General features: G+C 41.8%; 1 protein-coding gene across 1 annotated transcript; it reads right to left on the reverse strand.

Annotated features, from left to right (window-relative positions):
- Window positions 1-5,803: 5,803 nt before the first annotated feature.
- Window positions 5,804-24,941, reverse strand: rad23b (RAD23 homolog B, nucleotide excision repair protein). The gene is made up of 10 exons (XM_023983363.2): window positions 24,739-24,941; window positions 23,600-23,681; window positions 23,187-23,266; window positions 15,029-15,219; window positions 14,067-14,122; window positions 13,664-13,791; window positions 11,201-11,339; window positions 10,710-10,837; window positions 9,913-10,098; window positions 5,804-6,384 (listed from the first exon to the last, which is right to left on the reverse strand). The coding sequence occupies exons 1-10, from the start codon at window positions 24,802-24,804 to the stop codon at window positions 6,271-6,273; spliced, it is 1,170 nt and encodes a 389-aa protein (XP_023839131.1). The 5' UTR covers window positions 24,805-24,941; the 3' UTR covers window positions 5,804-6,270.
- Between the last annotated feature and the right edge of the window lie 1,527 nt (window positions 24,942-26,468).

The following is a 26,468-nucleotide window of genomic DNA, read 5'->3' on the forward strand; positions in this document are numbered from 1 at the left end:
GAGAGAACATGACGCTATGCTGATGATGATAATAACGCTAAATACCAGCTAGGCCCATAGAGAGAAAACCATGTGAATATATTGTGATTACTGGATGAAGTTAAAGTGAGCAAGCCATTCAGACCAGCTCACTGATTGAACCTATAGTACCAGTCAAAAGTTTGGACACATCTCCTCGTTCCAGGGTTTTTCTTTATTTTTACTATTTTCTACATTGTAGAATAATAGTGAAGACATCAAAACTGTGAAATAACACATGTGGAATCATGTAGTGACCGAAAAAGTGTTAAACAAATCAAAATACATTTTAGATTTTAGATTCTTCAAAGTAGCCACCCTTGCCTTGATGACACACAACATGGTACTGTTGCTGTCAGGTACCCCCCCCCCCCCCCCCCCCCCCCCCCCCCCCCCCCCCCCCCCCCCCCCCCCCCCCCCCCCCTCCCTCCCTCTCTCTCTCTGATTGTCATCTCAGGGATAATTTCAGTGTTCATTTTATGTGTTAAAGGAGCACATCCGTGAGAATTCCCTTACATATGAAATCCCCCTGAGTAGACAGCTTTGTGGGACCGTCGAAGTGATGATGAGTTATGGCATATGAAAACCACACAGCGATCACTCTCACACCAGAAGCATGCCCGGAGAGAGGTGGGGAGGCAGAGAGGTGTACTGTGTGAGAAGCCAGGATTGGAGGGCCACAGTGTCTCCCTTTCACAAATCCTCAATGACAGATTTAACAATCCAAAACATCACAGGGGAAAAGACTGGCGTTGCGTCCCAAGTGGCAGTTTATTCACTACATAGTGCACTCATTTTGACCAGAGCCAAAATGTGTTCACTATATTGGGAACAGGGTGTCATTTGGGACACATCATATGATCCAGAAGACAGTTTTATATTAAGACTGTGATGTACTATATATAAAAATATTATAGAACTATAATTTGGCCAAGACTTTGCATGGAAAGAGAAGAGTAATGAAGGCAACAGAAGAAGTGTGACATGCCAAGACACACTGTGACGTTTCCTTCGCCCAGTCTCCGAAAGGTGCTGCCCCTTTATTTAAAATAAAGAAAATGAACAACCCATTCATGCCCTTTATGGTGTGTTCTTCCGCCCAAACATTGGAGTATCTCTATAGAGCCTCGACACATGCCACAACAAAAGCCCTGTCTGCAGTGTAAACTAGACCTGAACCAACACAAGGTGTGGCTGCCGACTAGTTGGTTCTACTTCCAAGGCCTTTGCACCGTGACAATCCAAACAGCAACGTCAGCAAGATGTGGGGCTTCCCTCAAAGACACCCCCCCCCCCCCCCCCCCCCCCCGTCGCCAAGACAACCTCATTTTAGAGTCTACAAACATCAGGGTGGACTGGAGCTCAGCATTCCAGAAGATCTCCCGGGAAGGCAGGGTTCCCTCTCTCCTTGTTGTTATTGTTTGTTGTTGCTAAGGTAGTGCACTTTGTGTAGGTAGGTCCAAAGCAGGCCCGTCTACTTACCTACGTAGGTATCCTTCATTAGAGCTGTTATTGTTGCCTTTGACAGTGACGTACATGCGAAGCTAACCACGACAGGAACGCCGTGGGGTTTTTTCCTAAGGGAACTCCTTCAGGGAGTATTGCAGATCGAGGCGATGTGACTTAACAGTTAGAGTCTTAACAGTGCCACTTAATAAAAGCACGACCCGGGAACTCTCAGAGGAGTTCGACTGCTTTTGCGGKCCCGAGCCTGGGCCTGCTGGAGTAGAGTCTGGTTTGTGTGTGCYTGTATGTGTGTGTGTGTAGCCTGGTCTGGTGCTGGTGTGCTGCATGTGTGCGTGTTGGTTTTGCTGTGTTTCGTCWTGGTCACTTGGGAAGCGTGAGCCTCACAGCCATTTTGCACGYACACAAACCAGGACCATCTGCAGCTCTGGCTCCGGTCCAAGAGCAATACTAAGGTCCTACACTTCTTCTTCTGCTGCTCTCAATAACACACACACACTGCATGCCTTTGATGTCCTGGATCTGGGTGCGAGTGTAAATGGCTGCCTGTCTCTGTGTTTAAACATCAATCTAGCTATAATATCTAAGAGCAGGAACCAGAACTATGTAATTATGCACTTATTTACACTCTGGGTGATCTTTACGACTACAGTGACTGGTACTGCCCATTTATAATCATTATAGTTCTGTAGGAAAGTAAAAACACTCGCACAGAGGTAAACCATCACCAGCTACGAGGTAAACCATCACCAGCTACATTTCGCCTCCCCAATAGCGTCATTCATCACATTCACCTTGTTGATGATGTCCTGAAGGTAATGTGGAGAAAACCAAGGGGAGCATTGTCATTATCCTAAGAGGCATAAGTGTGTAGCAGAAGCAATGTTTTTCACAGAACACTTGAAACTGATACAAACCACAGAGTCTGGGCAGTTTCTCTCACATACCTCTGGCACTGTACGGCCTGATCTGTACAACGTAGAGAGAAAAACTTTCTGAGTGTGTGTGTGTGTGTGTGCGGATTATGTGTGTGCAAGTATGCCTATGTGCGTGTGTGTATATATGAATGCACACTATACTCAAATGCCTCCAAAAGCAAAAAGGGTAATTTGGTTTCAATTGTATACGGCATGTTGTCGACTTTATAGATGTTAATGAATATAAGATAAATGACCTACAACAGGTTACAATGACACCTAATGGACTTCTGATGTTCCCACTGTGTCATGTTAAAACTTGCAAACGGGCATTACAGCCGAGTGGTTGGTAGTTTAACTGGTATGCTGGGATCGGGAGGCTATTTAGGCTAAGCAACATTTGGCAAGGTMTGTTCACAATAGGGCCTTCACATAAAGTCAACAGAATGTTCATAAGCAAGCTGCTTGAGGGATTTTATGGGAGTAAGAAGAAGAAAATCAGGAATGAGTTCTAGGCTGTATTCCCACTCTCTACTAAAAAGCCTGTTCACAACCCTGTGTGGACCATAAGTCTTCCTCCGGACCGACTCCACCTCTCCGTCCACATCCAGCAGTACATATTGAAAAGAGGTGTCTTCCCTTACCTTAGCCAATGCATTAGCACTCTCCTGAAGCTCTCTTTCMTGCCTCTCTCTCCCCTCCAGCTGCTTTGAACCCATCAACTTTAGTCTCCCTTCAACACCAAAATCGTCTTTCTGCTCCGAGACGCAGGAAGGAAAACATATTTGAATGGTAATGGCATGTTCCAGTAGGTGTATACTATTCAGGACTTGGCAAGCCAGACACTTACACTGTGACTGGCATCCAGAAGTTAAGATCCGTGGATTATATCCAATGGTCGATTTGTCAGGCAGACAGAAGCAGCTTCTTATGGTCAACAGTTTCCTGGTCAAAAGTGCTGTGTAACGAGACTTTTGGACAATGGTCTGTTGAGGGAAGAATTGAAGGTGCAATACCGAATTTACATTATCATCAGGGACGTAGTGGTAAAGTGCAAAAGTGCCCTGATCACCGTAGGTAAATACGTAGGAAAACCCATAATGCAAAAATAACCTAGGCCTAAACCCTAACTATTATTTGTGGAGATTTTTATTGAAAGATCAAACAAAATCATGTCTAATTCTGTTGTATTCGGACATGATCATAAACAATATAGGAACGATTTGAATGTAAGTATTAAGTAAAATGGCCCTGTTTATCACGCTTCAGGGCAACACGGTGAGATGAGTCACCCAGGCATGCTGATGTACCGGAAGAAAGCTAACATGATGTTTAGGGAACAATCACACAGAAACCTGCTGGTACCTGCTCAGCAAATGGCCTTATCAGATCACAGGAAACTTCCTGGTACTGTAGGTGGCTACTGGCTAGATGTGTGGGAGTAGGGGGAAGTTGCCCCTAGACACTGGTCCTGGGTCAATTTTGCATTTCTCCCACTTAGGTTGTGTGGAGGGAAAGCTGATCCTAGATCTGTATAGGGGCAACTGCCCAAGTATGTMTTTACAACCTTTATTCTTAATGCTACTTCTCCAACTGAGTTCCTTGACTTAAATATTGTCATTTCGACTCACTGATCTTGAAGACTAAGAAACTCATATAACCTTTATTTTATTTATTTAACATAAGTCTCTCTTCATAACGCTCAGTTGCATTTTACGAGTTTAGTTGATCTACGTTGCTGTCCCGTCAAAATTGGCCTTGCATAAATCAAATGTCCCTTCAGTCCCATTCTTTATCTGTTTCATATCTTAGTTTTAAATTGAACTAAATCAAAATTCATAGTGGTGAATTTTGAGAATATCATTGACATGTTATAAGTTAGGGTTTCCATCCAAATGGTGACAGATTTTCATGCGAATATTCTAAATCTGCATAAAAACAATATGCACATTTTCCAGAGATGTTTCCATCAAGTTGACTTGTTACAGATYAGTCTGTGCATGATGACGTAGTTTACATAAGATGTATTTTACAGTTAAATTCTCATGTACCAAATAAAAAATACAAGTTAAATGGGTTTCCATCSCATTGTCAACTCTGATGGTTTTGTCAATTTTTTTTTTGCTTTATATAGCTAAATGTGCCCAATCCGGTCTTGGCACATTACACTCTAGCCAACAGCTAGCAGATGAGGGTAGGCTAACTACATTAGCTTTTTATGGATAAGAGCAAGATTAGTTTTGTGAAACAGCAACCAAACATTGATTTATCATTTGTCTAGCATATTTTGACATTTTTACTTTACTTGCATAAAAAAGGTTGGATGGAAACCTGGTTGACACAAATGTTCAACTGACATTTAGGGTCTGTTTCTCAATGAGTGGAGACAGGGAGAGAACRACTAATTTAAAGGGCAATAAATAAAACATCTCCAACAAGCGAGACAAAACACTGGATAATTGTCAAAAAGTTAGTTAAGAAATGTAAATTAAACTTATACACAGATGCACAATGACGACAAACTCCACACTTTCCCATAATGTACAAAGTGTAATTGAGTCAGAGAAAAACGATCAGTCAATTCAGAAAGTGATTTGAATTTAAATTGAAAACTTGAATAGGTTCTTATTTAGAAGGAATAGAAAATTTGACAATAGTGAAGTTGGAATTGTAGCTTCCTTCTTGAATTGACTGGCTTTAATTTGAAGCAACCTCAACCCTGATGTTGAACACACACCTCAGTGGTTTTGAAGAAACTTTCAAAACGTATGTTGCAGTCTATGCTGCCCCCTGCTGGTCTCAGTATTCTGCTTGAGAAGGTGGGGGGGTGTACTGTACAAATTGTGTACAAGTCATTGGCGTATGGGCGCATCTCAATCATCTAAAATTTCGTCCTTTTGTAGGCATTTTCAGATGACTGCATACCAATTGGAYAAGGAATAAATAAATACGTTACTAGTCTTCCACACGATATGAGACGCCGACACAAATGTATCGTCAAATAAGAGCAACAATATTATTTCCTAGTGTTATTCATGGAATCAACTGTCAAAAGAGCTGCTTACACCTGCCCTCTTTAAAAGACTAAACAAAAAAAATTGGGCAAAATTACTCTGTTGAAACGTTTTATTTCTCTGTAAAAATGACAMTAAATCAAGTTGATAGTAACTGTAAACACAAGGCTACTATGAGCTACGGAAGTCATATACATGCCTTTAGATGTCCGAAAGAACTAGGATACTTTGCTATTTTCAGGCTGCATGAAACATCAGTACTTCCCATATTTGTACAGTTGCCTTTCTTAATCTGCTGTAGCTCATGCAAGTCGCTTTAAGTTGGTTGGAAGTTTAACAACAACAAAAATATGAAAATGGCAAAATAACAATGTTGCTCGTTTAAAAATATCACTTAAAAACTGCAGTTTTTATTATGTACTGGGATCCCTATACTGGTCAATTGAGACAAAGAAAAACACTATCAAACAAGAACAATGATGTATATGAATATCCAATAACAAGTGGCCCAATCACATACTCGTATAACTACTCCTCTTATAACTACATTCTGCGATCAACCTTTTAAACCAGTATTAATTTCCTTATGAGAAACAATCATGTTGGTCTTTAGCCAAATTTTTAAAATTAACAAACGGGTAGCACACAGGTGATATCTGATTAACCAAGTAGCTTTTACTCAATTAAGGTGATCAGAGTAACAGCTTTTATTTCACAAAAAAAAAGGGTATCATGTATTTGTAGTAAAATTTGGGAAAATGCYAAGGCCATGTTTTATTTATGCTTATCCAATATTGATCAAAAAGTAGAGGAAAAAAAAAATTAAGGACCGAAATTACTATCATGGCTCTCCCTTTTTAGTCGTCGTCAAAATTCTGTTGTAAAAGGAAGTTAGCGGCCAAGTTCTCGTTCTTCTCACAGGCAAAGTAGGCCTGTATAACAAGTCCTTCAGGGAATCCTAGGGCTTTTAGCTGTAAGACAAAACAGACAAAGTCAATATCGAAATGACATAAACAACATTCCTGAATAGAGATGACAGGATCGAGATTACATTTCTATTCCCATCAATAGGCATTCATTCATGTCATAAACATGCATCTTCAGTTGAAAGCAATMCAGTCTGAAACCAACACGTTGCTAAACCCTGTACACTAGTGAGAATTGGCCAATATGGGTAGGGCTAAATTGAAATGTTTTTTTTCAAAAGAAATACAAAATACATATGCACAAGCATAGTAGCAATTGAAAGGAAACAGTTGAGATTATAGGAAAATTTGACCCGAGCTGAGGACAACAGTTCACCTGACAAGACTCAATCCAAACATTACGCTGTTGATTGTGTTCAATTTACATTGTGTAATTTTCACTGCATTTGTTGATAAAATCTGAAAATACTCTGGATACATTCAGTAACATAAGAATATTCCTGGAAAAGGTGGGGTAGGTGCAACAGACAAAATACAAGGGTTTGAGTGAGAGGACTAACTGGTGTCTCCAAGTGGCCACACACCTCTAAAAAGTGTGCACAGTTCCTACGTGATTTCAATGCACTTTTATGACTCAAAATCGAGTCAGCACTCCTAGCTGTGCCGTTGAGGAACTAGAGCAAGCACACTTGTAGTTTTGTTTGGAACACAACCCCACATACCTGCCATCAAACATTTACTGTTGTTTACACAATCCATGGCACATTATGAATTACAATTAGGGTTGAATGGAGGGAACCCGGTTACCGAGATTTACCGCACAAAACCACTCCCCTTTCCCGGAATAAATAACTGAGAAACCGGTAAATTATAATTAAGAAATAAGGCCCGAGTGGGTGTGGTATATTTATTTAACTAGGCAAGTCCGTTAAGAACAAATTCTTATTTACAATGACAGACTAGGAACAGTGGGTTGYCTGCCTTGTTCAGGGGGCAGAACGACAGATTTTTACCTTGTCAGCTCAGGGATTCGATCTTGCAACCTTTCGGTTACTAGTACAACGCTCTAACCACTAGGCTACCTGCCGCCCCAACGGTTAAGGGGTGTTCTTGCGTCGTGCCAGGACACAGCCCTTAGCCATGGTATATTGGCCATATACCAAACCCCAAGATGCCTTATTGCTTTTATAAACTGGTTACCAACGTATTTAGAGCAGTAAACCACGGGTTTTGTAATACCCCCAGTATACAGTCTGATATACCACGGCCGTCAGCCAATCAGCATTCAGGGCTCGAACCATCCGGTTTATAAAGTTATCTATTTGAACAGCATGGCGTGAAATGGYACTGTTAAATGATATGCAATGTTCACGGCCGTCTTCTCTACGGCCTCTGCATGATGAATCATCAATGTTCAGGGTGGTGACAGATCGCCCGCCTCATTATGGAGCGCAGTTCACYATGCACGTAGACTTTTTTCTGACAGGTAGACCTACATTTGCTGCAGCGTAGTCTATGCTACAGTAATAAAGACCGAATGCACGTCTAGTACACCCATCTCCATCTGGCTTTCAGGGGTCACCACATTTAATTGTAAAGATTTTTTTTATTGCAGCTGCAGAGTTAAAAACAGCCCATCACGCTAATATCGTATTAAATCTGTGCACGAGCGAGCAGTCTTTATCAATTCCTTTGAAATTGCATCCACAACACATAATCTTGTTCTAAATTGATATACAGTGCTTTCAGAAAGTATTCCCCTTGACTTTTTCCACATTTTGTTACAGCCTTATTCTAAAATTGAATTTTCCATCATCCATCTACTCATAATACTCCATAACCACAAAGCAACATTTATTTTTTAATGTTTGCAAATGTATGAATTGAAAAAATGAAATCATTTAGATAGGTATTCAGACTCTTTACTAGGTACTTTGCTGAAGCACCATTGGTAGCAATTACAGCCCTGAGTCTTCTTGGTATGAAGCTACAAGCTTGGCACACCTTTAGTTGAGGAGTTTCTCCCATTCTTCCCTGCAGATCCTTTCAAGCGTGGTCAGGTTGGATGGGGAGCGTCGCTGTACAGCTATTTTCAGGTCTCCCCAGAGATGTTCGATCGGGTTCAAGTCCAGGCTCTGGCTGGGCCACTCAAGGACATTCAGAGACTTTTACCAAAGCCACTCCTGCATTGTCTTGACTGTGTGCTTAGAGTTTGTTGTCCTGTTGGAAGGTGAAGCTTCACCCCATTCTGATGTCCTGAGTGCTCTGGAGCAGGTTTTCACCAAGGATTTCTCTGTACTTTGCTTCTTCATTTGATCCTGACTAGTCTCTCAATCCCTGCCACTGAAAAACATCCCCAAAGCAGGATGCTGCCACCAACATGCTTCACCGCAGGGATGGTGCCAGGTTTCCTCCAGACGTAATGCTTGGCACWGAGGCTAAAGAACTCAATCTTGGTTTCATCAGACCAGAYAATCTTGTTTCTCATGGTGTGAGAGTCCTTTAGGGGCCTTTTGACAAACTCCAAGCGGGCCGTCATGTGCCATTTAKCAAGGAGTGGCTTCCGTCTGGCCACTCTACCATAAAGGCCTGARTGGTGGAGTGCTGCAGAGATGMTTGTCCTTCTGGAAGGTTCTCCCARCTCCACAGAGGAACTCTGGAGCTCTGTCAGTGACCATCGAGTTGTTTGTCACCTGCCTGACCAAGGCCCTTCTCCCCCGATTGCTCAGTTTGGCCAGCTATAGGAAAAGTCTTGGTGGTTCCAAACTTCTTCCATTTAGACTGATGGAGGACACTGTTCTTGGGGACTTTCAACCCAGCAAAATGTTTTGGTACCCTTCCCCAGATCCGTGCCTCGACACATTCCTGTCTCGGAGCTTTACGGACAATTCCTTCTACCTCATGGCTTGGTTTTTGCTCTGACATGCACGGTCAACTGTGGGACCTTATATAGACAGGTGTGTGCCTTTCCAAATCATGTCCAATTGATTGAATTTATCACAGGTGCTCCAATCAAGTTGTAGAAACTTCAAGGATGATCAATGGAAACATGATGCATCTGAGCTCAATATCGAGTCTCATAGCAAAGGGTCTGAATACTTGTGCAAATAAGGTTTCCGTTTTTACCGTTTGAATAAATATAAAGCATTTTCTAAAAACCTGTTTTCCCTTTGTCATTATGGGGTAGTGTGTAGATTGAGGGAAAACATTTTATTTAATACATTTTAGAACAAGGCTGTATAACATAACAAAATGTGGAAAAACGGAAGGGGGTCTGATAACTTTCCGAATGCACTGTATACGGTATATGTGACYTAGTACACCATTGTTGGTGACCACTTTTGGCTCATGAGCGCTACTTTCAGAACTATTGGCTAAAACGAATACAAAAGTACTGGAGAATCTCTATGTTAACTCAATTTATTTGAAAAAAAAATAATAAAAAAAAATATATATATATATATTTTTATTTTATTTATTTATCTGTAAATGTGCCTGATTTAGCTAACTAGCGAATTTTCGCTAAATCTTATCAACAGTCATCTTGGCTTGTGAGATTCCCTCCTTTCTTACCCTCTCAATGGCCTCCTTCTCCTGGGGTGTGACCTGAATATAGTTCATGCCACTTCCAGCCTCCCCACCGACCCCGACTCCAACACTTCCTCCACCTCCACCTACTCCTCCTCCTCCTCCCTGACCCCCCTCCTGGGCTGGCTCGTTCAGCATCTGGATGAACTGCTCTTGGTGGCTGCTGATTTGCTGAAAGGGAAAAAGACAAAACAGGATTGTGTTCATTAGGGCACACTATAGAAAAAACGGTTCACAACAGAAAACAGGCCTTTCTTATTAGAAAGTTATTATTATTACAAATTAATCTGATGTTTTAGATTTAGTCAACGCACCAGTCCAGGCCCCAATGGTTCCAAGAACCTTTGATACCTACAACATTACAGCTGACCAGAGGTTGGTTTGAGGCTGAACACATTCTGCTTCCCAAATGGCACCTTATTACCTTRATAGTGCATTACTTTTGACCAGAGTTCACATCGGGCTCTAGTCAACAGTAATGCACTATAAAAGGTAATAGGGTACCATTTGGGACACACAACAGTATCACAGCAGGGGTCTGCTGCTATGCCTTCAGGCTCTGATCTCATCCCTTCAATATGCATGAGAGGACTGGGGAGCTAAATGACACAGACAAATGTATTTGGCAGAAGGACTAGAATTCCATCAATTTCACTGCTCATTGTAGCCAGTTACACTACAAAATCGTGGAATAATTGTCTATCGTCAAGAGGCCAGAGATTCGGGAGTACATCGGAGACAGAGTGTAAACCGAGGTGTTTGTGTGAGTGTGTTGTCCATACTTGCAGAAGCTGGGGGTTCTCCCTCCCTATCTGCTGTAGTAAGGCAGGGAGCAGAGAGGGGTTCTGCTGGATGATCTGTCTCATCTGGAGGAACTGAGGCTGGTTAACCAGGAACCCCAGGGGGTTGGCTGCAAACACAGGAGTGGGAGAGAGGGGATAGGAGGTCACACCATAGAAGGACAATGGCACTGTTCTATTTCCAATCCACACAGTTGTATATCCATGTTCTATTTCTACAGGTCCATTTTGTATGTTCTTTGTTCACAAAGTTCCACGTTCTCCTTCCACACAGCAGCACACCAGTGTTCTAAACTCCAGTATGCCAAACCGTTTATGGCATAGAACAATTGATACAGTGCAGCACATAGGGCATCTCTTTATTATTCAAAGGAAAAGACTAGAAAGCCGTCAAATGCTTTTTCTGTGTCCACTGCATACAGAAGTGTTGTTACACATGTGCATGCATAGTGGAGAAGCAGGCACACACACACCTCCTGTTGCAGCGCTGGCTAGGGAGCCTGTGCTGGCTGGGGTGGTCATACTGCCTGTGTTCAGAGCTGGAGTTCCTCCACCCACAGGGGGCACCACTGGGTCAGCACTCACATGGCCCTCCTCCCCAGCTGGGATSCCCTGAAGAACAACCACAGGAGATACAACATTAGAGCTGACAGACAGGGTGGAGGAATCTAGCTCCATCATCCCAGCTCTAAGGAACACATGGATGAAAACCATCAGAGCACAAAAACAAACAAAAAAAACACGGGATATTGAGTCAATGACCATGTTAACATGCACATCAATATGCCGTTATTATTCGGGATACTCAAGTATTATGCATTTGAGTTGACAAACACCATATCCCGTTTACAATAACCCAAAAATCTTGTATCCCGATTATGAGAAACCCGGAAAAGACACGCTGATCTGTGGCATGTAAACATCCTATCCCGTTTACTGTTTAATTGCAGTCTGCGCAGGCTCAGTTTTGTATATCGTTGGTGTTGTGTGATGTTCTCATCCGATTCTCAAACAAATCATTTTTTTTWAAGTAGGCTACCTGCGCAGTTCGATCCACCATAACTCCATAATGTATTTTGCTGATACTCCGAACAGGACCGCAAAGCCTACTGGCTACTTTCACCAAAAATGTAGACAACTTCCTGCTTATGTCTGACACTTTGTAGGCKGTATTATTATTTCTGACATTTGGTAGGCCATTTGTTTGTCAACTAGCCAATCGTTAGATACATGCAGCTTCAGCTCTGTCATAAATGTTTGCCCCAGAAGACTAAATAAAGTAGTGCTCACCAGAATGTCTTACATTGACAGAATGAATGCATTAGTAATCTAGTTAAACACTGCTGTATTTGTCTTTTAGGGACCAGGGAGAAAATGCAATAACTCCAAAACAGTGGAGAGATTGGTCCTGTGCAAAATGTCCAAAAGTGATCAGTTTGACCGATTTTAAGGAAATGGAAAGCTGAGAAAACAATGAAACACGTTTCTGAGAAGACTTCAGTTCGTCTGGGTGCATATTTTATGTGGTTCTTACCGTCTGCTTGCATAAGTGTCAAAGACAACATTACACTAGCATTCACATTTTCGGGGAGACATGCTGAAAAAAAATAACTGAAATATCACATTTACATATATAATCAGACCCTTTACTCAGAACTTTGTTGCAGCACCTTTGGCAGCGATTACAGCCTTCTTGGGTATGACGCTACAAGCTTGGCACACCTGTATTTGGAGTTTCCCCCATTCTTCTCTGCAGATCCTTTCAAGCTCTGTCAGGTTGGATGGGGAGCGTCGCTGCACAGCTATTTTCACGTCTCTCCAGTTGGAAGGTGAACCGTCGCCGCCAGTCTGAGGTCCTGAGCACTGTGGAGCAGGTTCTCAAGGATCTCTGGTCTTTTCTCCGTTCATCTTTCCTTCGATCCTGACTAGTCTCCCAGTCCCTACCGCTGAAAAACAACCCCACAGCATGATGCTGCCACCACCATGCTTCACCTTAGGGATGGTGCCAGGTTTCCTCCAAACGTGACGCATGGCATTCAGGCCAAAGAATGGTCTGAGAGTCCTTTATGGGCCTGCCGCCAGCTCTAAGAAGAGTCTTGGTGGTCCCAAACTTCTTTCATTTAAGAATGATGGAGGCCACTGTGTTTTTTGGGACCTTCCAACGCTACAGAATTGTTTTGGTACACTTCCCCAGATCTGACACAATCCTMTCTCGGAGCTCTATGGATAATTCCTTCGACCGCACAGTTTTTGCTCTGATATGCACTGTCAACTGTGGGACCTTATATAGATAGGGGTGTCCAATCAATTGAATTTACCACAGGTGGGACTCCAATCAAGTTGTAGAAACACCAAGGATAATCAATGGAAACAGGATACACCTGAGCCCAATTTCAAGTCTCATAGCAAAGGGTCTGAATACTTTTGCAAATCTTTTTTTTATTTTTATACATTCATTACAAATAAACGCATCTAAAAACCTGTTTTCGCTTTGTCATTATGGGGTATTGTGTTTAGATTAAGATATTTTTATTTATTTAATCTATTTAAGAATAAGGCTGTAACTTAATGCGGGAAAAAGTGAAGGGGTCTGAATACTTTCTGAATGCACTGTATATTATGCCACATAAGGTTATAGCCCTACAGTCAGTGTCCATATTTCAGTTACWAGTCCATTTAACCCATATTAACTTAAAATGATGAATATTCTGTTTATTAATGGATACAGGGATACTCGTGAGTGGGATAACAAAAGGTGAATGTAATCAGCTCATCCCAAACAATACCTTAAGTGGAATATGAGCTACTATCCGGAATACTGTGRGCATGAAAACGTGCTCACTGTCATATTATATCACTTTTAGACTAAACCATTCAGAATAAAAAAAAAGGGGTGTCAGACTTGGGAAGTGGATGGAGTGATGGGAGGTACTTACTGTAAGCAGGTACTCCACAGCTCTATCTGGGTTGTTGAAGCTGGCTCGGAGTGATGCCACCACCTGCTCCCTCTCATAGCCCATCAGCATCATCTCGGTCACCATGTTCTCATACGATTGGCCTGTCACTGAGGAGCAGGGAGAACCAACAACCAATCAGATGCCATTTTGATCCGGGAGACGTGAACACTTCAGATGACATTCACTAGGATAAACATAGCCTAATGAAAACAGATTGAGAGATCGATCCAAAAGTGAACGGAATAGCCCTATATATATATATTTCTACAGGGAAGACAATATTAAGACATGGCTATAGACCTAACTACAAAAGAGAAAGTATGCTTTCAGATTATAATCAATTCACAAAATTGGGTTAACTCATATCAGGAGGACCATTTACCTAAAGCAGAAGTTGCCTCCTCGAACATGTTCACATTGGCCAAGAGACCAGACGAACTGAAAGAGAAGGAGTACAAAGCTGATGCAAGTACTGTTCCATTTTACCGTGATCTGTTCTCATAAAATACAACCTTGAGGAGATAATTATACTATAACCGACACTAGCGAAACCTAAAACATCCCCATTTCCAATGAGAATGCAATCTCAGTTAACGGTTTTACATGTGGCTACTGTCGAACATGACCCTGGAAACAGCTTCCTATTAACTGAACCGCAGGCCAAAATCTAACAGTGGCCACATCCCAAATGGTACCCTACTTCCTATGTGTAGTTCAATCATTTAGAGGGAGGGGGGGGGGGGGGGGGTTGTGCACTACAGGGCTCTGGTCAAAGAGTGAACTATATAGGGAACAAGACCAGTGCCTGTGAACAAAACATTAGGGGCACCTTCCCAATATTCACTTGCACCCCCTTTTGTCCTCAGAACAGCCTCAATTTGTCTGGGCAAGGTGTCGAAAGACATCCACAGGGACGCTGTTGACTCAAATGCTTCCCACAATTGTGTCAAGTTGGCTGGAACATCCTTTTGTTGGTGGACCATTCTTGACACACAGAAAATTGAGCATGAAAAACCCAGCTGCGTTGCAGTTCTTGACACATTCAAACGCCAGGCACTTACTACCCGTTCAAAGGCACTTCAATCTTTTGTCTTGCCTATTCATCCTCAAATGGCACACATGCACAATCCATGTCTCAATTGAGTCAATGCTTAAAAATAATGATTTAACATGTCGCCTCCCCTTGATCTACACCGATTCAAGTGGATTTAACCAGTAACATCAATATGGGATCATAGTTTTCCCCTGGACAGTCTCATGGAAAGAGTTAATCCGTTTCGTACACTCAGTGTATACGGAATAGGTTTGCAATTTGAYAGCCATTGACTGCCGACCCAGCCCTACCTGGTTGGAGTTGATGCTGGGGCTGAGGTGTTGGAGGGCCTCTCCTCAGCTGGTTTGTCCTCTGGTTTGCCCRCCTCAGGTGGGTTATCTGAGCCTGACAAGGCAGCAGCGGGTACTGTGGGGACTGTAGTGATGGAGGTGGTGGTCGTGGTAGCACCGGAAGGCTGGGCAGCTGCTGGGGCTGCTTTAGGCTACATAGAGAAAAAGGGAATGTCCAGTGCTCAAAGTTGGACTTAACAGCCTATTTTACTTAAACATAGGCCTATAGGTGATACAGTACAAATTATTTTAGCAACATGGCTTGTCAGGTAAGAAGCATGTGATCTGATTTAGGCTACAGACATGGACACATTGAATACCGATTGGCAGTAATAATTACCATTTTAGGCCACTATCACTTTGTGGTAGAAAACAAAATAGCAAGCCATCTTTAAAAAAGGCAATTCCACCACTTTAACTAATGAAAATTATCTCCAGCACAATACCAGTCTCTACATGTGAAAACGGCACATTTCTACATGGTAGAAAAATTATAAAGTTAGAAAGTTCTACCTGATGACATCAAAAGTTCAAACGGATTTGCACGGTGAAGTGGGGAGCAAGAAAATACGAAATACTATCCGGCTAGAAACTCTCCGTGTTGTAGGTTATGATAAATCACAGTTTAAAACTTTAATCCTACCCTGTGATATCACAGATTATTTTTATTTTTTTTAGGACCTTTTATGTTTTTAACTACAGATCATAGAAAGGTTCCGTTTCCACATTTGTAGAGACTAGTTTGGTGCGGGGAAGAATACGAGGCTGAAAAGTGGCAGAATTGCCCCTTAACTCCCAGGCTGCTCATTTTGATGAGTAATATTTTTCCATCTGAAGATTTAAAAGAACAGGTTGCACAATATATTTCCACAAATCTATCATCGTGGATTGATGATAATCAAAACCATTTTTAAAGTTATTTATGCAAATGTTGATTTGAAAAAAAAAAAGTTGCAAAAATACATGTATCAAAAAGTAATATACCAACAATACATTGTGGCTTTGACATTCAGAGAGGAACGGCCTGGTGGTGGCGGCAACGCACTGTTTACCGGCATGCATGTTTGGTCAAGAGGGGAAGAAAGTCTTACTGGGTCAGGGGAACCCCTCGTGCTTCAATCATATGAGGGCCTCACTTTGTCCCGAACGATTACACTGGCTACCGACAGTGGAAGAGTGTATTCGCCATGAAGCTGAAACCGGTTCTGTGCCCACAGTCAATGTAGGCTCCAAGTCCACTGACACCATCGGTGTTACAGCGACATGGCGGGTGGCTTCGGTGATGGATGTGAATCGACTAAGAAGGTACTAAAGGGCCCAAAGAGTTGTCATGTTATTGGTAGATGATAAAAACAAAGCCAGCTATCTAAGTGCAATGCAAAACGAACTGGCCCACTCACACAGATCTGGCATGGTGTTCGGGGATGGAATACGCTAGCTACAATAACTAAAATCAACAGAATACTACATGTTTTGCAGAAATGAATGGTCGAAATATCATAATCGGATGTCATTGTTAATTTTCAAGGTCCTTATTTTTGCTGAACTGCCTGATCTTTATTGGCCGATATAACTTGCAGGATATCAATGGTAGCCAATGTTTCCTACATTGTCCCCCTCACTGAGCAGATTTCAGGTCTGCTGAGCACAAACTGGATATGAACAAATGTCAAATGTGCTCATCGCTACATGTAACTCTGCTTTGATCTCAAAACAAAAGCATCTACTCATGACCGCTCATGCTGTAAAAAAGCTGTCCAGTTCAAAGTGAATGGCACAGATCCACATATGGCAATGGTGTATTTGCATATACGGTACCAGTCAAAAGTTGACACCTACCCATTAGTTCTTTATTTTTACTATTTTCTACATTGTAGAACAGCGAAGACGTCAAAACTAAACATAACTGTTATTTCAGTAACCATTAAAAAAAAATGTTAAGGGTTAAACAAATCTAAATATATTTTATATTTGAGATACTTCAAAGTAGCCACCCGTTGCCTTGATGACAGCTTTGCACACTTTTGGCATTCACTCAACCAGGTTCACCTGGAATGCTTTTCCAAAAGTCTTGAAGGAGTTCCCACATATGCTGAGCACTTGTTGGCTGCTTTTCCTTCACTCTGTGGTCCAACTCATCCCAAACCATCTCAATTGGATAGAAGTCAGGTGTTTTTGGAGGACAGGTCATCTGACGCAGCACTCCATATCTTGGTCAAATAGCCCTTACACAGCCTGAAGGTGTGTTGGGTCATTGTCCTGTTGAAAAACAAATGATAGCGCAAACCACATGGGATGGCGCATCGCTGCAGAATGCTGTGGTAGACATGCTGGTTAAGTGTGCCTTGAATTCAAAATAAACCAGACAGGAGKTCATCCGTTCACCTACTCTGCGTCTCACAAAGACACGGCGGTTGGAACCCAAAATCTCAAATTTGGACTCATCAGACCAAATGACAGATTTCCATCGGCCTAATGTAAATTCCTTGTGTTTCTCGGCCCAAGCAAGTCGCTTCTTATTGGTGTCCTCCTGTAGTGGTTTCTTCGCAGCAATTCGACCACGAAGGCCTGATTCACGCAGTCTCCTCTGAACAGTTGATGTTGAGATGTGTCTGGTACTTGAACTCRGTGAAGCATTTATTTGGCTGGAATCTGAGGTTCAGTTAACTAATGAACTCATCCTCTGCAGCAGAGGTAACTCTGGGTCTTCCTTTCCTGTGGCGGTCCTCATGAGAGCCAGTTATCATAGTGCTTGATGGTTTTTGCAACTGCACTTGAAGAAACGTTCAAAAGTTCTTGACATTTTTGTTATTGACTGACCATGTCTTAAAATAATGATACTATCATTTCTCTTTGCTTATTTGAGCTTTTCTTGCCATAATATGGACTTGGTCTTTTACCAAATAGGGCTATCTTCTGTATACCGCCCCTACCTTCCCGCAACACAACTGAATGGCACAAACGCATTAAGAAGGAAAGAAATTCCACAATTCCACTTAAGGGACACCTGTCAATTGAAATGCATTCCAGGTGACTACTTCATGAAGCTGGTTGAGACAATGCCAAGAGTGTGCAAAGCGCATCAAGGCAAAGGCTGGTTACTTTGAAGAATCTCAAATATATTTTGATTCGTTTAACACTATTTTGGTTACTACATGATTCCATGTGTGTTATTTCATAGTTTTGATGTCTTCACTATAATTCTACAATGTAGAAAATACCAAAAAATAAAAACACTTCAATGAGTAGGTGTGTCCAAACTTTTGACTGATACTGTAGGCCTACTGCAGCGCTGATTGGTTATGGTGCATCGGTCTGTGTAGAGTACGGGCTTGAGTGGTGCCTGTCAATGCAATAGAATCCTACTCCGATGCGTTCTGCCTACAACAAAACCTCTCGCATAGTTAGTCTGAAAAACTAAGTCTTGCATAGTTTTTGTTAGGTTGCATTGAAAGTAGCTAATATTACGTTGATTCGATCACAATTCCCACAGTAAAGGGAAACGTTGATAGGTTAACGGGGAAAACTCTAGAAAGTTGAATGAAGTTCAATCTTGTGCAAGCTGATATTTCTTCTGCGTTGCAGTCCCTGGGATGGAACATTGATGGTAGCCAATGTTTGTTAGCCATTATCTGAATTTACTGCTGCTATTAGTAGCACTCAGGTTAGCATGTGGCTAGCTAGAACTACCATCTGCCAACAGAGTTTGTCGTCAGTTTGGTTACAGACATTCAATGTCTACGATGCTAAAAGTTGATCTTGATTTTGTGTAACAGTGCGAGAAATGCTGATGTGCTGAACTGCTAATAAGTGCTGTGTTTCAAGGCTACTAGCGGTTAGACGGTAGGAGTCAGAGTAGGTGAGCGGAGTGAGGAGCAGAACGTGCCCAATTTGACTGGAACGCCGAGCGAGACTCCCAAAGGCTGGAAGGTCGGCCTTCTCGACCGCTCAAATAGCGCTCACTTCATGAGCTCAGGGAATGCTAAGCACAGCATGCATTTGTAGTTTATTTTCATAAAGAAACTGAAAACACACGTGCAAAACTGAAGGTGACTTAAAAAGATGAGGACCAAGAGCGGGAGCGCGGTGATGTAATGTCCACAACTAAAGAATCAGTGGAATCTGAAAAGGCCAGTCTGCTGAAAGCATGATGGTCTACTTACTACATGCACATCCTAAAAGGAAGGAACAAGATAGGTAGCTAAATTGTCAATGTAGCYCATATTCCAACTTTCAAGGAGTTTTCCGTTTTGATTGGGTTATTTTGCCTAAAAACCTTTATACCTACCTATAGATGTATATTATAATAATAAAATGCATCCCTGCCCTGAGTGACAAGAGTGGCCAAAAGTGTGTTTAGCATCCCCAGTGGCTCTGCAAGCACGGAGAGGATATTCTCRGCTGCTGGCCTGCTCTCCAGGCACCATCGCATGAGCCTGAAGCCATAGACTGGCCAAACTCATGTTTCTAAAAATGAATTCAAAAAGGCACTGTTGACTGAGCCTAATAAGGCATTTTTTGTTTAATTTGTATTGAATTCTAAGTCATAGCCTACATGTGCAATTTATAGACTAATGATTTAAAACGTTTAAATTCTAAGCGCTTAATGTCTCTCACTCCCTACCAGCCTAGGGTGTCGCACTCGCAAATGCTTCAATGTATTTCTTTGTACGGACAAAAAACACAATTGCATTTTAATCTTTGGCAATTTGAATGCAGAGATTCAGTTATGAGAACCTGAGGCCCATTGTCGTGCCATTCATCCACCTCATGTTTCAGCATGATAATGCACAGCCCAATGTAGCAAGGACCTATACACAATTTCTGGATGCAGAAAATGTCCCAGTTCCATGGCCTGCATACTCAGACAAGTCAACCATTGAGCATGTTTGGGATGCTCTGGATGAACATGTACGACAGCGTGTTCCAATTCCCGCCAATATCCAGAAACTTCGCACAGCCATTGAAGAGGAGTGAGACAACATTCCACAGGCCACAATCAACAGCCTGATCAACTCTATGTGAAGGAGATGGGTCGCAATGCATGAGGCAAATGGTGTTCACACKAGATACTGACTTATTTTGATCCATGCTCCTACCTGTTAAGGTATACAGTGCCTTCAGAATGTTTTCAGACTACTTGACATTTTCCACATTTTGTTACGTTACAGCTTTATTCTACAATTGATTWAAAAAAATATATAAGTTCCCTCATCAATATATATATACACACACACACAATACCCCATAATGACAAAGCAAAAACAGGTTGACCTTTTTGCTAACTTATAAAAATAAAAACTGAAATATGACATTTACATAAGTATTCAGACCCTTTACACGGTACTTTGTTGAAGCACCTTGGKAGCGACTGCAGCCTTGAGTTATCTTGGGTATGACGGTACAAGCCTGGCACACCTGTATTTGGGGAGTTTCTCCCATTCTTCTCTGCAGATCCTCTCAAGATCTGTCAGGTTGGATGGGAAGGATCGCTGCACAGCCATTTTCAGGTCTCTCCAAAAATGTTCTATAGGGTTCAAGTCCGGGCTCTAGCTGGGCCACTCAAGGACATTCAGAGACTTGTCCTGAAGCCACAGCTGTGTTGTCTTGGCTGTGTGCTTAGGGTTGTTGTCCTGTTGAAAGGTGAACCTTTGCCCCCGTCTGAGGTCCTGAGCAGATTTTCGTCAAGGATCTCTGTACTTTGCTATATTCATCTTTCCCTCGATCCTGACTAGTCTCCCAGTCCCTCAGTCCCTGCCGCTGAAAAACATCACCATACTTCACCGTAGGGATGATGCCAGTTTCCTCCAGACGTGACGCTTGGCATTTAGGCCAGAGTTCAATCTTGGCTTTATCAGACCAGATAATCTAATTTCTCATGGTCTGAGAGTCCTTTAGGTGCCTTTTGGCCAACTCCAAGCGTGCTGTTGTGCCTTTTACAGACAGTTGTGTGCCTTTCCAAATCAAGCTCAATCAATTGAATTTACCASAGGTGGACTCCAATCAAGTTTTAGAAACATCTAAAGGATGATCAGTGGAAACAGGATGCACCTGAGCTCAATTTCAAGTCTCATAGCAAAGGGTCTGAATACTTARGTAAATAAGGTATTTCTTTTTAATACATTTGCTAAAAATTCTAAACCTGTTTTTCGCTTTCTCACTATGGGGTATAGCTGAGGATTAGTATTTTTTTTTAAATTTACTTTAGAATAAGGCTATAACGTAACAAAATGTGGAAAAAGTCATGGGATCCAAATACTTTCCGAAGGAACTGTATGTGACCAGACGCACATCTGTATTCCCAGAWATGTGGAATCCATAGATTAGGGTCTAATGAATTTATTTCAATGGACTGATTTRCTTATTTGAACTGTAACTCCATAAAATCTTTGAAAGRGTGTCATGTTGCATTTGTATTTTTGTTCAGTGTAGATACCTAGCACTAGAAGATGTTTTATTAGGTCAAATCTTGGCCAGKTAGGGGAAATACTGTTGTCCTTGCTAAAGTTTCTGCTTACTGATCTGAGTCTGCAGCAATASTCAACAATGATGGCGCTGGAAAGACAACTTTTGGTAGGCGTTGTTGTCGATTGATCCCTTTCATAACTGAAAATGCAGCAAAATGTTGGTTCAACGATATTTTCTATCTAGAGCTTTGTTGTCAAATAATGATCATGGCTATTCCGTGCCAGTACAGTAGTGTGAAGAAGCTAGCTAGCTAATCAGATGGGTGGCTTTCAGACCACAGACATCAGAAATAACAAGGTCAAAGGTGCATATAGTCATAGCTTATTACAACTAAATAGTAGAGCAACATTTTATACAAATGAAACAAACCAATGGCGCAATCAACTAGCAAACAACGTAGCTAGTTAAACTAGCTAGCTGCCAATGTGGCTTGAAAACAAGTAATCCATAGTAGCTATAACACTTGCATAAATATTTACAACTAAAGTGACATATTACTTTATATCTAGAATTATATATTAGCAAGCTAACTATGTCTTACTGTTTCAGCAGACAAATATCTTGGTCGGTTTTGAATCCCTTAGCAATGGAGCTAGCCCTCTCCAGTTTGTAAGCACAAATCCGAGGTTCACTCTCGTCTTGGCCCAGGCTCTTTTGTTTTCCCTTTTTTGCCTGTTGGCTCTACAAAGTTCCAGGTTACTTTGGGTTATAGGGACATGTCATTTTCTCCCCATATCTGCAATATATCTCCACTAGCGAAGTGTGGACATAGACYTCCCATTTCTCTTCAGTTTCAGAGATTCTCAATAGCTTACTCCTCCTTGTCGTCTCCTTCTCAAAACCCATTGGTGGAGAAGGTCAGAGGGGCGGGACCTCGCTTTTTCATCCAATGGGTTTTGAGAAGAAGACGACGCTAGGAGTATGCAATTTAGATCTTCCACCTGTCTCAGTCAATGAGCTTGTGGCGGAAACCCGTCATTCATTACGCACAGCGTTAAATCTGGTGGGAAAAACAGACCTGACAGGGAAATCGAATACAAGCGATTCAGGTAGGCTGGAGGCACAATATTGTTACTGTTGAATCACATTGGATGACCACTACCGACTTGGAGCTTTTGAACAAAGAAAATATAGAAAGATTAGCATACTGCAGCTTTAAAAAGATTAAAGATTCTACCATCCCATACACAGGAACATTTCAAGGCCACAACCTCTTGTCAATTATCACTATAGACATTCAAACTGTGCAGAAGGCACATATTGTAGCTCCGCGGTGAGACACTCCATTACATGAACTGTTGCTGCACCTGTGAGCATAGGGAGCGGAGATGTAACAGATTGCAATCCACTCCGCACAGTGGGACTTAATCTGCATTCTGTCTTCTTAGTGATATTGAGGTGCATGTGACAGGTCTGGGAAAATATTGCTTCAAGGTGAACACACACAGTCAAGCTACACACACGTCCAATGACATGTAAAGTTAATTAAGTCCATCTGCCATTATAAGTGGTTGTCACAGTGTGTGTGTGTGTGTGTCATGTTTATGATGGATTTGAAAATAGTGAAGCCTATGTTATGTATTCAGATGTCTCCACCCCAATGAAGGGCATTTCATTTCATTGACAAATCACAACATTTCTAATCCCTTACCTTTGCCACCATGACGACCACAAAGTTCTTCTCATCAATCTTATACTCCTTGAGGGCTGTGTCATCATTTAGGATTTTCCCTTCAAGCAACAAACATGAAGATATTAATTTATCAACCGACAATTTCACAATAACCCTGACATTCTTTGCCATGGAAATTGCCAGAAACCTATCCCCATCACCTATAAGGTTAATTCATAGTGGTGAAGAAACATTAACATGCCACAGACAGATTGAACACTATTGCTGCAATCGGCATTCCCGTAACATAATTACATGAAAACATTGAGATGCCACAGGACAAGCCAACACAGACATGCAATTATATTMTGACAGCGCAACGACTTAAGCATTTTCATCCGTCCTCAAACTGCCAAAACAGAGAGCAGGGGAATAAAAGACTGAAACTGTACCTGCATATATCAACTTCTGTCCAGCAACCGGAAAACCATCTTTTCCCTTCTCATTCTCAATTTTTTCCTTTAAGGTTTTTACCTGTAAAGAYAGAGAAGACGACAGACAAAAATCATAAAGAGAACGAAGTCCATTGCGAGAAGCATATGATATGTCTCAGTTTACTGGTTAAATGGCTGATTATTAGGCTAAAAGAGATAGCTAAGAAACCAATTAAACATTCAAAGTCTGGTGCCCGAGTTCTCAGAGAGGTCTTATAATACTAATACTTGGCAACTAACTACACCCTGTCTAAAATAAAAACAGTTTATGATTGACAACTTCTCAGAATTRTGGGTCACGCCAATAGGCCACTGTCAATGACTCGGGCTGAGGAGAGGTCTCTGCACTAACGTTAGATAACGACGTTCGCTAACGTTAGCTAACATTCGCCTCGCTAATAACAATCAAATMCCAACAGTATCTAGCTAGCTACGGGGGTGTCAAACGTAGTTAGATCGCTACAGTAACGTTATATGGATCAATTATCTGGATTATCTACATTTAGCTAGGTTAGCTAATAAACTATCCAACTGCTTCATAAAACACGTGAGGCAGCAGCTGTTTAGCTAGCTAYCTAACGTTAGAATACATAGCTAGCTAGTTAGRTAACGTTAGGGAGTTAGCTAACTACGCTAAACTCGAAAGTTGTCGTTTTGAATAAATATATATCGTTAAAGCGCATTGTGGCTATCCATGGCAAAAGTTATTGAATTAGCCATTGCTAGTTAGCTAACAATTAGTTGGGGTTGAGAAACTTGAGACAATTAGATAGCTAACTACCAACACTTAAACAGCTAATGCTAGCATTAGTCAGCTACCGCGTACACTGCCACTACCAGTTTTTGCCAACATAAAATCCTAATGGGTGTATTTGCAGTAACGAACAACCTACTTTATTAAGTAACGTTACTAAGAAACTTACCAACGTTATCTAGTTACTTGACTGGGGACTTAATCATGTTGAAGTTGCTTTGCTAACGTTAGCCAGCCATGTCAAACTAGCTAAGAATGCAAGTTAGCTTAGCGTGTTAGCCAACGCAACGGTAAGTTAGACGAAGTCCTCCACCCCTTCAACAACTGCATGGTTTCAACTCACCGTCTCCTCTGCGTCTATGTCGATTTTAAATGTCTGCTGTTGGAGAGTTTTCAATGTTATCTGCATTTTGGCGGCGAGCAATTTAGCTTAGGTTTCTTAACTTGTTTCACCCCGTACTCTTTCCGAAGGTGTAGTTAGATTTGATGCTATTTTCGCTAGCTCGTCACAGGCTSCTGCTCTGGTATTATGCCGCCACCTACTGTGTGGGGTGAAAACTGGCGAACTTTAACGCAGAAAAATCACGGGGAAATAGGGAAAGGGTGAAGAAAAAATCGAACATACACAGAAATCTATGTACTCCTTTATTCAGATTAAAATGTATACGCAGAGCCCTACAGGCTCTGGGGTCTGAGMTGAGGGAAGATCATCTGACCGTATTCCCTGCAAAATGTTGGTTGTGAAGCCCTGGAGATCCATTAAACATTTTAGCCACATTCACAATTATATCCAGTTTCTTTGATTTCTTATTTGTTTGGCCAGTACAGTTTATTACCTGCGCAATAAAATCTACCGTCTTCACTGTCTGTATTTCTGGATTAACAAGATGTTCTGCAGGCTGACATTTTTTTAACCTTTATTTAACTAGGCAAGTCAGTTAAGAACAAATTCTTATTTACAATGACGGCCTAGCGGGGAACTGCCTTGTTCAGGGGCTGCCTTGTCAGCTCTGGGATTCAATCCAGGTACCTTTCGGTTACTGGCCCAATGCTCTTACCACTAGGCTACCTGCCGCCCAAAATTGCACTGCCTCCACATAGGAGACCTGCTGGACAGCCCTGATTCTTGCTATTTCGACCTCCTTCACACTTACAGGGCCCTACTAAACTCGGGAACGTGGTTCCCACCACAATTGCATCATCGTGTATCCACTGACTCTTCAACAACATATTTATTCCGTCTGCACACACCTGCCACGTCGGCAAACTTTTTGTAATTACGACATTGCAACGGCATGTTTAAAAAAGCTTTCACTGCGTATCTCATATACCCCAGCTTTTCATGTTTCGGGAGAAACTCTTCATCAAATAGCAATAACACGGGTAGGTTTTCCTTCTTCCTTCCATCCACCATAAAGTTCAAGCGACGTGCCTCCACTACTCCCGGACCTGGTACGTGGTGATTATGACATTGAGCCTCAATTTCCACCGAGACGCCAGAGATGACACCTTTTGCCGGTGCCCTGCTCAGAAAGTCAAAGCTTTCCACTTCATACTCCCATAATTTCCCCAGCCACAATGCACTTTCCTTTTGTTCTTATGAAAAAATAAATCAACACCATAACACTCCTGGTAATGCTGGCCGACTCCACCTTTCCCAATGCGTCCTCCATCTGTGCAACAGCAATTGGGTCTCCCAAAAATACATCCTTATCGATGAATCGAACTCTAACAAGGAATGAGGCAACATAGTACTGGACACAGATGTCAGTMCAATGTCTAGTTTTGATTTACATCTGGTTCAGTTGCCATATAAAGTTAATTCAACGTGACCCKAAAAAAGTACGAAGTCACTGGATTTAGGTTAGAAGTTGGGTGAAAATAAGACTTTCCCTTGCATTGATGACTTTTTGCAAATCCAATCAGTTTCTATGTTGATTCAACGTCATCACATTGAACTTGTTTGTTCAAATGACGTGGAGACAACGTTGATGCAACCAGTTCTTTCCCAGTGGGATTAGACCGAGGCTCATCTTTATTTGCAACTTTATCCCTTTTTCMAAATTTTCCAGT

The sequence above is a fragment of the Salvelinus sp. IW2-2015 genome, linkage group LG4q.1:29 (genome assembly GCF_002910315.2).
Source record: "Salvelinus sp. IW2-2015 linkage group LG4q.1:29, ASM291031v2, whole genome shotgun sequence".
NCBI classification, from domain to species: Eukaryota; Metazoa; Chordata; class Actinopteri; order Salmoniformes; family Salmonidae; genus Salvelinus; species Salvelinus sp. IW2-2015.